This window comes from Triturus cristatus, chromosome 4_1, assembly GCF_964204655.1.
Source record: "Triturus cristatus chromosome 4_1, aTriCri1.1, whole genome shotgun sequence".
Lineage (NCBI taxonomy): Eukaryota > Metazoa > Chordata > Amphibia > Caudata > Salamandridae > Triturus > Triturus cristatus.
The window spans coordinates 1168261244-1168274822 of record NC_140585.1 but is presented as its reverse complement, the minus strand read 5'-3'; the positions used below and the strand labels follow the sequence as shown (position 1 = coordinate 1168274822).

General features: G+C 52.2%; 1 protein-coding gene across 1 annotated transcript in view; it reads right to left on the bottom strand.

Moving 5' to 3' along the window:
• Positions 1-13579, bottom strand: part of SYDE1 (synapse defective Rho GTPase activating protein 1) — a 121543-nt gene that overhangs the window by 29734 nt on the left and 78230 nt on the right. Inside the window, exons 3-5 of the mRNA XM_085654368.1 lie at positions 11627-12400; positions 9539-9762; positions 555-681 (exon numbers count right to left, since the gene is read on the bottom strand). Of these exons, the coding sequence (XP_085510494.1) occupies positions 555-681; positions 9539-9762; positions 11627-12400 (1125 nt within the window). The remainder of the gene's footprint in view (positions 1-554; positions 682-9538; positions 9763-11626; positions 12401-13579) is intronic.

The following is a 13579-nucleotide window of genomic DNA, read 5'->3' as shown; positions in this document are numbered from 1 at the left end:
CATATAAATAGACTATTATCAAATGAAATACCACAAAAAGACCTGCGCAGTTGTTCAAAGCTGCACGCATACTGAAAAACGATTGTCTCAACCTAATCCAAAACTTATTTGACTTGTATGTAGGTGGTTGTCTATTTACTTACTTTTATACTATTGCGCCACTTCCTCTGATATGTCTGCAAAACTTACCTTTTGTCCCGAAGTTTTCTCCTGAATTTTGACCTTCTGTCCTGATTTTTTGTCCTGAATTTTGACCCTATGTCCTGAATTTTTACACTCGCTGTCCTGAATTCGCACCCATGCCAGTTGGTCACCCTATCTGTAGTAGATTTGGCAATTTCCTACTCTGAACTGGAACCTGCACTGACGACGCTCAGCCCCAGAAGCCGATGACTAATTCCAACATTTAAGGCCTGAAGCAAACTTGGTACTTCAATCACTCCACCTTCTGAACAAGATGGCTGCACCTATATTATTTTATCTCGACATTATTGTAAGTGTTTCAATGCACAACACAGACCGGGATCCGCTCGCACATGTTTTGGACTCCTCACCTGTGACGACATTGATGTCCGGGTACAGGTCCTCAGACAACGTCACTGCGCTGCTGTCCTTTTCAAAAGCATCACGAAGCTCCTTCTTCACAGCGGCCGAGCCACACAAGCGGTATAAACCAACGACCTGGGGCAAAAAAAAAACCCTGTGAACGAGCTGCATACCAGCAAAGGTCATTACATAGCAGCAAAGTGCAGGTTTGAGGCCGATTTGTATAGCTTGTTTTTGACCGGAATCTTACTTTATAGCAGTATTTCCATTTTACACGAGTGTGAATTATTTTAATTAGAACATTTTCGATTTATATTCTCATGTTTAGTCAACTACTTGAAAGAAAAACACAGATTAATACGACCTGAAGAATCACCCTCACATTATAAAGCAGCCAAAAGAGTCTCACAAATTAATGTTCATCTCACTTTTTAGAATCGAAGTACTGGTTTAATTGGAGAAAAAATGTACAGTTATTTTCCTTGCTTTTTCTCGTTTATTGAATCATCTTGGCCAGGTCTAATTCAATTTCACTTTCAGACCTGGACACACAGATTTCTTGGGTGTGCTTAATCATCAAAAGATTGCATGTGTCGGAGCTGGATATGCACAGTGCTTTAAATGGGACGGTATTGTCAGGTACTGGGTACCTGCACTTTTCAGCAGAGATGCAATACTATTAATTTGAGAGTACTACAGCTTATCAGAAATAAGTCGGTACTTTGGTGTCGGGTACCTGCACTTCTATTTTTTCATTGCAAGCAGAGGAAATGCAGAAATGTGTCCATGGAAATAAACATGAGTACATGTCCTGTTTCTAACGCAAAGCACCAGAGCATGCAACACCACCCACGAGGGAGGGGGGTGTAATGTCCTGCGGACACATTCTAGTGTTCCGCAGGAAGCTGTACCAGCCACTCCCTTGAGGGCTGGACACACTTCACCCCCACACCCATCCATCACGGGTGTCACGAGTGACGTGGCCCCGCAAATAAAAAGGCCCGGGTGCATGGGCTAGGGGCAGTTATCTCACTATACTGTAACGTGTCAGTGTTCGTCATTCCACGCCATGTGGGCCTGAGGCCCAATACTACACTGGCGACGAGGCGGGTAGCTGACCCCGCAAGCCTGCTGAGCTGCTCTTCGCCGTTCCGTGTGAGGGGGAAGAAGAATCCCGGCATGCGGCACCCCGGCGCGCTCTGTCACACCACCCATGACGGAGGAGAGGTGTGTGCCCATTGAGTCGCCCATTCACGCCTCCTTGCCCCGAGAGGATCAGTGCTGTCTGCACAGGGGCTCACACATGGCCCCATCGCCAACACGGCGGCCGTAGCCGCGCTGCAGAAGGCGAAAGACACCAACTCCCTGGACCGGCGTCGCTGCGGAAGTCTATGCAGGTGCCCGTTGGCGCCCACGCACTGCCAACACTGCACCCCCGGAGCCGGACTGCAACACGACTGAGGTCAGTCAAACGCTGCGAGCCCTGAAATACCCACAGGCTGTCCCACTCGCTGAGTCCGCACTGGGAGGGAAGAAAGAGGGGACTGCTCTCAGCAATCGCCTAACCCCAAGGGAGTGCCAAACCCCGCCGCGATCGCAGATGCCCGCATCCGCACAGAGGTAGCTGCCTCCTCGACCCACACGGTCCAGTGACCCACAAAAGAGCGCAACAGAGCAACGCTCAAGGTCCCACCTGCTCCCTCTTACCGCGTCGCTGTGAGCGCCACGCCTGTTCTCTCACTTTGGCAGATGCCCAGCAAAGGAGTGCCACGGAGGGTGATGTCGACACAGACACAGCGCCGTCCCGCAGCCGCCTCCACAGACAATCTGCCCATGAGACCCTGCAGCAAGCCTCCCCGCCCACTGACAACAGCGAGAGTGCCTCAGCATGCTCCTTACAACCAGCTTTGTAGGCGGTGATTGAGTTCTTCTCCTCCAGACGCTGCTAGCGGCCACCAACTCCTCACGGGGGTCTTGGGGCCCCTCGCCCATCACCACAAAAAAAAAGAACTCTTGCCCGCGTTGTTGGTTTCGTGTGGCCTGCTCTCAGAAGGCAAGCTACAGCACGCCGCAGGTCCTGACAGAGCCCCCAGCGCCCGCTAGTCCCTCGGCACCCAGACACCATTAAAGCCTGCAAGGACGCTCTACAAGCAGGACCACACCAGGATTCGCCTGCTCAGTGCCAGAAGCAGCAGCGTGTCTGCGCCAGGGAGGAACACAGAGCACCAGCAAGGGTGCCCCTCCATTGAAGCACAGAGCGCCAGCAAGGGTTGCCCCACATAAAAGCTGCCGTGGCCCAGAGGGAACCGACCATGACGCAGCGCCACCCAGCGGCCACATGCCTACACCGCACCTTAGGAGTCAACGCAACCACCAGACGCAGGACTCCGTGGAAGAGCTCCAGCACCCGGAAGCCCAGCAAGGCACTAACCCTGGAAAATCCCAGGCGACAGTGCCCAAAACCTGCAGCAGTCAAGGCAAGCCACCGTGATGACCACAACGCCACTTAGTAACTCCCCAGACGCCACTCGCCGAAGGACGGATGGACTGACTGAGCAGAGCGGCTAGCCAGCCATGCCCCATGACCGTCAGGCCAGGCATCGCCCCGGACCGGAGGAGAGACCCGGACACTCCACCACCCTACCAGAAGTGGCAGGGTCAGCAAAAAGGAGATGTTAACGTGATCCTAGCAGGAAGATCCACACCGGTGCATCCACAGAGCATGCGAGCCCCCGGACGGCACACAGCGACCGACGTCAGGGCAGCCACACTGCGCCCCACAGACCAGCAGTACTGGAGCACCGCATCTGGCTAACCAACCAGCAACGGCAGTCAACAGACCCAAGAGTGCTCACCGCCACCACCAGGAAAACTGCCTGTCTGCGCCCAGCAGCTGAGAAGGATTGCGCCAGGCACACCAAGGCGTGCCCTCAGAGAAGAATGCTCATAGAGCGGCCCTCTGCACCTTACAAGTGAGAACAGCCAGGACGCCTGTGAAGACGGCGAAGTCTCCAGGGGACTGCCATACTCAAGAGCCCCAAGGAGGCCCCAAGCTGCACCAGCGCTAACCATCATCATAGAGGCAAGTGCACTGCCTGCCACCTCTGCAAGGTACAGGGGAAGACTAACAAACCTCGTAAAGAGCTGCAAGAAACTCAGAGCTACGCACGGACAGTCACCACCAACAAGAGTGGGCGACCAGCCAGAACAGCAACGTCTCACAGTCACTGTCCCCGATAACGGCTCAAGAAAGACTGGTGCAGAGCGCGCACCCCAAGTGGGTACCCAACGCCACCACCAGAGAAGAAGTCGCACCACTTGCTCCTCTGGATATACAGATACACGACGTGCCAGAAGAAGCACCCAAGAAGAGGACAAAGCATGCAAAGCCAGAAGCGCGCAGAAAGCCACGCCAGTGAACCTGACTGCACAGACAGCACCCAGGAGACATCTCCACAAAGAAGCACTGCTGAACGCAGGTAGGAGAGCTCCCACATCTCCACCGCTACAGCGAAGCCCCACAGTGGGCCGAAGACCACGCAGTGTCCTCCCTCACACTGCCTCAAGACAGAGTCGGCCGCGACCCAAGACAGACAAGAGAGGAGTCGCACACCCCATGTGGCAATCCGCCACAGCTATATGCGCTCCAACAACCAGCGACACGCGACCAGACGTCACGTCGCCCAGCAAGCAAGGAGTGCGCCGGAGCGAAGGCAGAAGCCGGCGCCATGACAGCGCCACTTCGAGGTCCAAGCGCAACGCCCTCGAAGAAAGAAGAGAGCGACAGCCCTGTCACCCTGAAAACCGGATAAACACAGGTGGGCTGAACAGACCAGCAAAAGGGAGAAGACTGAGGACTCACAGCAAGCCAAGAGCACACCCTAACACACCAGACAGCCACCAAGGCGGACCGACTTCCCAAAATACAGCCTCACGGATGAACCGAACATAAGCCGCAGCAAGCGCAGACCGCGTCTCATCCCAACGCTTCGCCAGGCGACCGTCCATCCCCGAACGTCGGCAGTCTAAAGTCAAGCGGCATCTCTGCTCCTGTCTGCAGATGCCACAGGTGAAGATCAGCACTGAGTGCCCGCCCTCACACCGCCTCAAGATGGAGTCGGCAGTGGCCCCAAAACAGGCAAGAGAGAATCCGTACACTCTACGTGTCAACCCGCCACCGAAGGTCAACCTCAACAAAGCGGAGACACCTGGCTACTAAGTCCATCCTGACATCCAAACTCTCTCAGCAAGTCGCCACCACCTGTCATTCCGACTCACCACATGGCTGGCAACCGTCATCACGCAAGCCGTCAGCACATGCGTCAAACACCACTCCCCGAATACCGATGGACTGGAGTCCGACACCGTTGCCACACCAGCCAACTAAAAGAAATCAGAAGCCACCTGAGAACCTGGCCTACACCGGAACCGCAGCAGCGAGTGCAAGTCTTGGCCAAGACTCATCCACCCGTGAGGGTTGTGCGTGCGACTAAGTAACGGCTCCTCAGTGGTCCTGCAGCTGCCCCCAGACGGCACATAAGCGGCCTCCAGCGCAGCCCTCCTACAGTCCAGCAGCAACCCAGACGACGGGCCTCCCCAGGCGGGAGAGCGAGGAGAGACATTGCCCCACCGACAGGTTACCGGTCACAGCCAAGCAGTTCAATAGAGACAGTCGGTCCAGCAACACCTCTGTGAATTCTCACTTAAGGCTCCATCCATGGTCACGACGCAGCCCACAAAAGGAAAGGAACTGTTAGAACTCACCACAGACCATCACCGACGTCAGCAAAGTGGAAGCCATGCAAGACAGCAAGACATGTAATTGTCAGCGAACTGACGGTATGCAGCAGACGTCTCCAAGCCAGCGGTCGTGTCCTGAACCCCTCAGGTTAAACTACGGGTGTCTGCCAAGAACGTCCTGCTGCAAGCCAAGTCACCAGCTCCTGTCTGACGTTGTCCTGCCACCTGACTCAGAAGACTGATGGACCCTGTGGTATTTAGATAACTGTTTGTTTTGTCCCCACAGGTTGGACTAACGTTTTGTTTATTCCTCAATAAAGTTGGGGAGGAATGTAATGTCCTGCAGGACACATTCTAGTGTTCCGCAGGAAGCTGTATTTCCAGCCACTCCCTTGAGGGTTGGACACACTGCACCCCCACACCCATCCATCACGGGTGTCACAAGTGATGTGGCCCGCTAATAAAAAGGCCGGGGTGCATGTGCTAGGGGCAGTGATCTCACTATATTGTAACGTGTCAGTGTTCGTCATTCCACGCCATGTGGACCTGAGGCCCAATACTACAGGGAGGAGCAAACAGCACAGACGGGGGAGGGCCGGGGCAGGCGACACAAGGAAGGGCAGGAGGGGAAAAGAAACACAAGCGAGAGCGGGCGGGGCCAAGCGACATAGGTGAGGGCTGGTGGGGCCAAGTGACATGGGCGAGGGATGGCGGGTGGGGCCAAGCGACAAGGTGGAGGGCAGGGCCAAGTGACAAGGGCGAGTAGGGTCTAGCGACATGGGCGAGGGAAGGATCCAGCAACACAGACGAGGGCAGGGCCAAGTGACGAGGGCGGGGCCAAGCGACAGGGACTAGGGAGAGAGGGAAGAGCCAAGCAACATGGGTGAAGGAGGGCGGAAGGGCCAGGCGGCACAGGCGAGGGAATGTGAGCGGGGCCAGGCGGCACAGGCGAGGGAGTGTGGGTGAGGTCAAGCAGCATGGCTGAGGGGGGCATGAGGGCCAAGCAGCACGAAAGAAGGTAGGGCTAAGAGGCACGTTTGAGAGAGGGTGGGCGGGGCCAAGGAAGGCAGGTGGGGCCAAGCAACATGAGCGAAGGAGGGTGGGGCAATTGACACGGGCCAAGGAGGGTGCGCAGGGCAAGCGACTAACATGGGAGGAAAGGTGGGGCAAGCGACATGTACACATTTATTTATTTATTTATAAAGCGCAACATTCATCCCACTGGGATATCACGGCAGAGTGATGAGTGAGGTTATTTTAGTTTGAGGACAAAAAACCGGCAGTGCTAAGGAAATAAATATGTTTTGAGTTTATTCCTGAACGCCATGTGTTCTTCGGTTAGTCATAACTCCAGTGGAAGCACGTTCCAATAAAGTGCTGTAAGGTGCGAAAAGGTGCGTCCACCTCTCCTACTCTTACTGATTCTTTTGGTCTCAGCTAATGCTAAGGAGCATGACCTTAGGCATCTGGGTGGGACATAAAATGTGATTCTGTTCTGAAGAATCTGGGCCTGTGTAATAAAGTGCCCTATGGGCATGTCCTAGAAGTTTAAAACGCGCTCTTTGACGCATGGGCAGCCAGTGAAGTTGCTTCAGGCATTTTGTCGCAGAACTGTATCTGCCCTCATTGCACACTAGTCTAGCCGCTGCATTCTGTATGACCTGCAGACGTTTAAAAAGGTAATCTGGCATGCCGACAAAAAATGCATTTCCGTAATCCAGCCTGCTGACAAGCAGTGCCTGTGTAATGGTCCTCATGCTTTCCAGTGGGATCCAAGGGAACAGCGTTTTTAGGAGCTTCAAGGTGGCGAAGCTTCTACCACACAGGATCCGCACATGGTCTTTCATTGATAAGGTGTTGTCAATGATGATGCCCAAGTTTTTGACGTACTGCTTTGGAGCTTGCGCTGCACCCAAAGAGGGGGGCAACCAGGATGTGTTCCAAATGTGATTGGCTCCCCCGAGAAGCAGGATTTCAGATTTCTCTGCATTGAGCTTTAGACAGTGAGCTGACATCCAGTTTGCCATCTCAGTAAGGCAGTTGTTGAGTTTGGCTCTGGTGTCATCATCCTTATTTCCGATGGCTATTGTCAGTTGGGTGTCGTCCGCATAGGAGCAGATTCTGGGGCGGGGCAAGCGACACGGACGAGGGAGGGCGGGGCAAGCAACATGCGGCAATCAAAACATATGAGGAAGAGAGGGCGGGGCAATCGACACAGACGAGGGAGGGAAGGCAGGGCAAGCAACACGGACAGGGAGGGTGGTTGGGGCAAGCGACACAAACTGGGAGGGTGGGCAGGGCAAGCAACATGGACAAGGGAATGTGGGCAGCACAAGTGACACTGGTGAGGAAGGGTGGGGCAAGTGACATGGGCGGGTAGGGGAAAAGTGACACGGACGAGGGCAGATTGGTGGGGCAAAGTGGCATGGACGAGGGCGGGTGGGTGGAAAAGTGGTACAGACAAGGGCGGGTGGGGGGAAAGTAGCACAGACGAGGGCAAAGTTGCACAGCTGAGGGTGGGCAGGCGGGTGGGGGAAAAGTGACACGGATGAGGGCAGGTGGGTGGTGGAAAAGTGGCACGGATGAGGGCAGGTGGGGGGAAAGTGGCATAGATGAGGGCAGGGGAAAGTGGCACGAATGAGGGCGGGTGGGTGGGGGAAAGTGGCACGAATGTGGGTGGGTGGGTGGCGGAAAGTGGCACAGATGAGGGCGGGTGGGTCCTGATCCATGCACACAAAGCACTGCACAACACCGGACCCACCTACCTCAACAACCGACTCAGCTTCCACACCCCCACCCAAAGCCTCCGCTCAGCCGCCCTCGCCACAGTCCCTCGCATCCGAAAAACCACCACCGGCGGCAGATCCTTCTCCTACCTCGCTGCCAAGACCTGGAACATTCTCCCCACCATCCTACGACAGACCCAGGACCTTCTGGCCTTCAGAAGACTCCTCAAGACCTGGCCCTTCGACCAGTAGCAACCCCCCCCCCCCCCTCCCCAGCGCCTTGAGACGCTCTCGGGTATGTAGCGCGCTTTACAAATGCAGTGATTGATTGATTGGGTGGGGGGAAAGTGGCACAGATGAGGGCGGTGGGTGGGGGAAAGTGGCACTGATGGGGGCGGTGGGTGGGGGAAACGTGGCACAGATGAGGGCGGGTGGGGGGAAGTGGCATGGATGAGGGCGGGTGGGTGGGGACAAAGTGGCACAGATGAGGGTGGGTGGGGGGAAAGTGGCACAGACGAGGGCAGGTGGGTGGGGGAAGTGACACAGACGAGGGCGGGTGGGTGGGGGAAGTGGCATAGACAAGGGCAGGTGGATGGGGAAAGTGGCATGGACGAGAGTGGGTGGGTGAGGGGAAAGTGGCATGGATGAGGGCGGGTGGGGGGTAATTGGCACGGACAATGGCATGTGGGTGGGGGAAGTGGCACAGACGAGGGCGGGTGGGTAGGGGGAAAGTAGCACGGACGAGGGCAGGTGAGTGGAAAAGTGACACGGATGCGGGAGGGTGGGTGGTGCAACTAATATGAGGGAGGGCAGCCAAGGCAAGCAACACGAACGATGGATAGTAAAGCAACATGGAAGGGAGGTCAGGGCAAGCGATACGGATGAGGGAGGATGGGGCAAGCATCATGGATGAGGGAGGGTGAGGAAAGTGAAAAAGATATGCGACGGCAGGCAGGCTCAAGTGACACGGACGAGAAAGGAGGACAGGGCAAGTGACATGGATGAGGGAGAGAGAACAGGGAAAACAACGCTGAGGGGAAAGAAGTACCCGAGGGAGCCTGCTGAAAAAGACACTCTGCTAGTGGCAAAAAAATGTGCAGTAGAAAGACACAAGCAATGAATTCGTGCTCCTATAGAGGGACAAACACACAAAGTGAAAGGAAGCTTACGGAAGCTCATCAAGAAGAAGCAAGCAGATGAGGAACAATTAAGCAAACTGGTGGTAAACAATGGGCGACCTCTAAACCCACTGTTACAAAACAAAAGGTCTTGAAGGAAACAGCAGAAGCGCTGTCTAGGCAGGACCTAAACCTAAGGTTAATTACAGAACAAATATTTCACATTGTTGATGACAGGATCCCTTTATTACTTGATATCCATTAGTAGAGGACTGGCGCCCTCAAAGAAAAGCTTCGCATATTGAAGATGGTGGGCCTCATCTCCAGTCAGTAGTCATCTCTTGCCCCTCACAACCACACTCATCTCCCAATATTTCCATATACATTGAAATGGGATATCTCGCCTACCTTCAGCCCACGCTTCTCAATCTCAGCCACACACTTCTGGATGAGCAATGGTACCCGCACAGTCGCCTGCTCGCGTTCCACCAGCTGCTGGAGCTCCACCCCAAAGACACGAGGCTCCCGCACACCCTCACTAGGCATGGCATCCCACTGCTCCACCAGGGTTAGCTTGGAGTACAGGAGCCCACGGGGCTCCAGCTTGATGGCCAACAGTTGTGTTCTGGAGCCTGTGAGGTTAAAAAGACTTAGTTAGCACTTTGGGTGGGTCCATCACTTGTGGGGGGTTAGAGCGACGGCACATAATAATTTAGTATAACATTATAATGGCATTTCTATGGTGAATACAACAAATCAAAGATTTTTATGTTCACTGAAGGAAATTGCGTAACCGAGCAGCATTTTCCATATGCTAGGATTTAAGAAGCAAGTTGACAAAGTAGTGTGAAAGTGCGACACCAGAGTGACAGTATGGCAGGGAGGGTGTGAGACCAACAGAGAGAGGGGCCAGTGGCATAAAGCAAAATAATAGCCCCATGCAAAATGTGATAGTGGGCTCCAAGTCTCCCATATCTACCAGATATCTAGAGGATTTAGACTGAATCAGGACTCTTTATAGGGTGGGAGCCCTCCTGCGCCTCAGGGGCTTCCCCACAACCCTGCGGGAGGCTGCAAGTGGGAGAGCAAGAGAGCGTATGACACAATGGTAGCAGAGACCAAGACAGAACCCAAGAGACAGACTGGAGTGATGTAGACAGGGACAGCAGGAGAGATGCAGAGAGAGAAAGAGCAGATTAGCCTGAGAGTGCAAGATTAACCATGATAATTAGACTAAGAAAGAATCCACAGAGAGTGCGAGAATTGTGCAAAAAAGTATGAGAACACATGAGAGAATGCGTGTTCTAGTAAGTGAATTAATTAATGACTGAAGAAGGCAGAGAATATGATATCCTGTTAGAAAGTGCAAAAGTTAAATGAATATAGGAATCCGCAACAGTGAGTTGGTGAGCTAAGATGACATCAAGAATAAATGAGATTAAGCAGGTGAGTGAGTGTGAAAGAGTGATTTGAAATGAGTTTGAGGATGAGAAATTTCAAAGGGCGAGAAAATACATTAAACTGCTAAAGAGTGTGTGAGGGAGCAAGAAAGCTAAATATGCAGTCAATGAGTGACTGCATGAGAATGTGATACAATGTGCAAATGAAAAGTGAGTAAATGTATGAGGTGTGATAAAGGGTGACAGCTCGGAAGAATGAAAGGGAGTGGGTAACAGAAGTATATGATGAGGGGTGAGATTAAATGTTTCACAATAAGGGTGTGTATACGCGCCTGGAAGTTGGTGCATAAGCGGGTGCAAGAGTGTATGTAAGAATGTAAGTGTCAGAGTGTGTGTGAGTGCAAACAAGAGCGCCTCATAATGTAAGCATAAGTACATAAATAAATGGGTCTGTTAGAGAGCGAGGGTAAATGCTCAAAACATTCACCCTGGAACCTGTGTGTATGCATCAGAAAGTGAATGAGTGAGCGGGAGATGGCAAGTGACAGCATTATCGACGGGATATCGAGTGGACGAAAATACTGACCTCAGATGGCAAATGTATGAGGAGTCAATTAACTGAACGATGCGTGTATGAATGAGTGATGGGAATGTGTGGAAGGGTTAGTGAGGTGGTGTATACAAAAGGAAACTGTCACAAGATTTTATTGGTGGGCAGGTGGATAAATGAGTGAGAGGGGGCAAATGAGTGAATAACTGGGTAATGAATGGAGTAGCAGGCCCCAAGAGAGTTTAGTCCCTGGCACATTCTGTGCCTGGGATCTCTCTCCCGTGGTCACCTGTGTGTTTAAGATGGGGGAGGTAAGCTCAGTGTCTATCCCCATTTAATCTACGGTCTCTTATGTCCTTTGGCAGCATATTGTGCTGTGCACATAGCAGGTTCATAACAGGACTCAATATGCCACGTGGTATGAAGGACGGGTGGCTACACCAAGTGTGAACAAGCAGTGATGTTGAGCTGAAAGGATGCTATTCCAGACCTCTGGGACACCCTATCCACTCTATATCCAGATAGCCGCCAGCACCCAGGCCTCACCTTTGAAGATGTGTGGCAGGCTGACCGAGCCGTGGCAGCAGACTCTGTTCTTTCCAGCGGCAGGGTCCCAGGAGAAGATGACCAGCTTCAGCAGCTGGGCACTCTCCAGCTCAAGGTTGAAGGTGTGGTTCAGGCTCTGGAAGGCTGCCCGGCAGGTCAGCAGGGCAGTGCGGGCCCTGTTCACCCCATCCACCTGGAGCGCGCAAAAGATGTCCTTTGAATCCGTCTTGGTCGACTTCACATCTTGCACCCCATACAGGTGGACACTCACCAGGCCGGACAGGTGCTGGACGGAGCGCTGGTGATCACTTATACAATAATGACGGAAGGCGTCCACATCCAGCTCACACCCCTTGTCCTCCCGTGAGCCCCCAGAGTTACGCTTGTCTGATTTGGCAATAAGTTCTGGAGAGTCCCCGTCACTCAGGTAACCACCCTTGCTGGCGGCCTTGGAAGCTTGACCCGCCTTGTTGCGCCGCATGGCCTCTCGGGTGGCCACGCTGGTGTCCAGGTGGTAGCGGCTGATGACATTGTTGGACTCCTTGGGGGAGGAGCCATCAGGGTCAGGTCGGCTGTTGCGTGTGCTCCGTAGGCTTAGCTTGCGCCTCAGCTCAGGCAGCTTCTTCATCTTCATTGAGAGGCGCCGTACCGTGCCGGGGGACTTCATCTTGTTGATAGCGCTCATTTTTTTGGAGCCCTGGGGGCTGTCCGCGGGGGCAGGACTCTTCACTACCTCGAGGTCCGAGCTGGCAAGAACCGGGCTTGAGGTCTTATCTAAAGAAATAAATGCACAGTAAAAACATTAAAAGTTAGGAACATAAAATATGTTCTGGCTTGATAGTTATGAAGCCTTTCTTGCAGTCAGCGCATGTCACTTTAGTCACTGAGCGACCCCCTCCCCTTTGGTTAATGAAAATTATGTATTTCACATTCTCAATTTGGGGGTATGCATTTGGAAAAATATGGCCAAAACTGCAATCGATATCTGTTCATAAGGTATTCAGGTTTCAATTTCCTCGCTGCGGCTTTACCTGGATTCAAGGCCACTAGTAGTAAGGAAGTTACATAGCTTGCAAGTTAACAGACCTAGTTAAACACTTCCTGCCCAACTACATAACCTGAAAATTAGCATGACATCTGCAAAGAGAATACAGTTTACATTATCAAACATTTCTATATTCTTATTTTCAAATAGGACAGGCAACCAGGCCAGGAAAACTGGTCTTCTATTAGGAGACAAGAAAATGAACTACTAGCGGCCTGTTTTGGGAGTATAACCACAAAGATACTTGCTTTAAATAGTTTGTCACTGAAAACAAATATCACTGAAACTTACATGGGGACAACATTGAAAACGACTGCTATAAAATAAATAGTGGATTTACACACTAGAATTGAAAACAAATGGTCTAAGCGAACACACAGACCAGACAGTTTGATAGATCTGTGATTACTTCTCCAAGATATTTCTTAATTTGAATTGTATTTTGGAATCACCTTTATTAAATAGATGGTGTTCTCTCCTTATTCAGCACTAGGGGTTGGACTCTTCCGATAAACGGGGCTGGGGCCAACAGATCTTTCATTCATGGATCAACATGTACTACTTCACTTTATTTGTTTTCTTTTGTGTTGCAAAACTATGCAAATTAGTGATTTGTCCCACTTGAAAAAAAACTATGACTAGGACAAGTCTGTCTTCTTTGACGCCAGTGTAACAATGCTTTCGATCCTATTTCCTCATGAAGTTATTTTGTGTGTTTGCTCAATCTAATCTTTTTCGAAATGTAGATTTGATGTTTTTCCACAGATAACTCATGACGGCACCAGTTTGACAGCTCCATGGGTGTTGGCACTACAGCAAATGGTGCTTTTGTGCTGTTGAACCGATCAGAACGCACCTGCACTGCTGATGCCTTCAGAGTGTGGAATATTATATATTTTATTTATTTA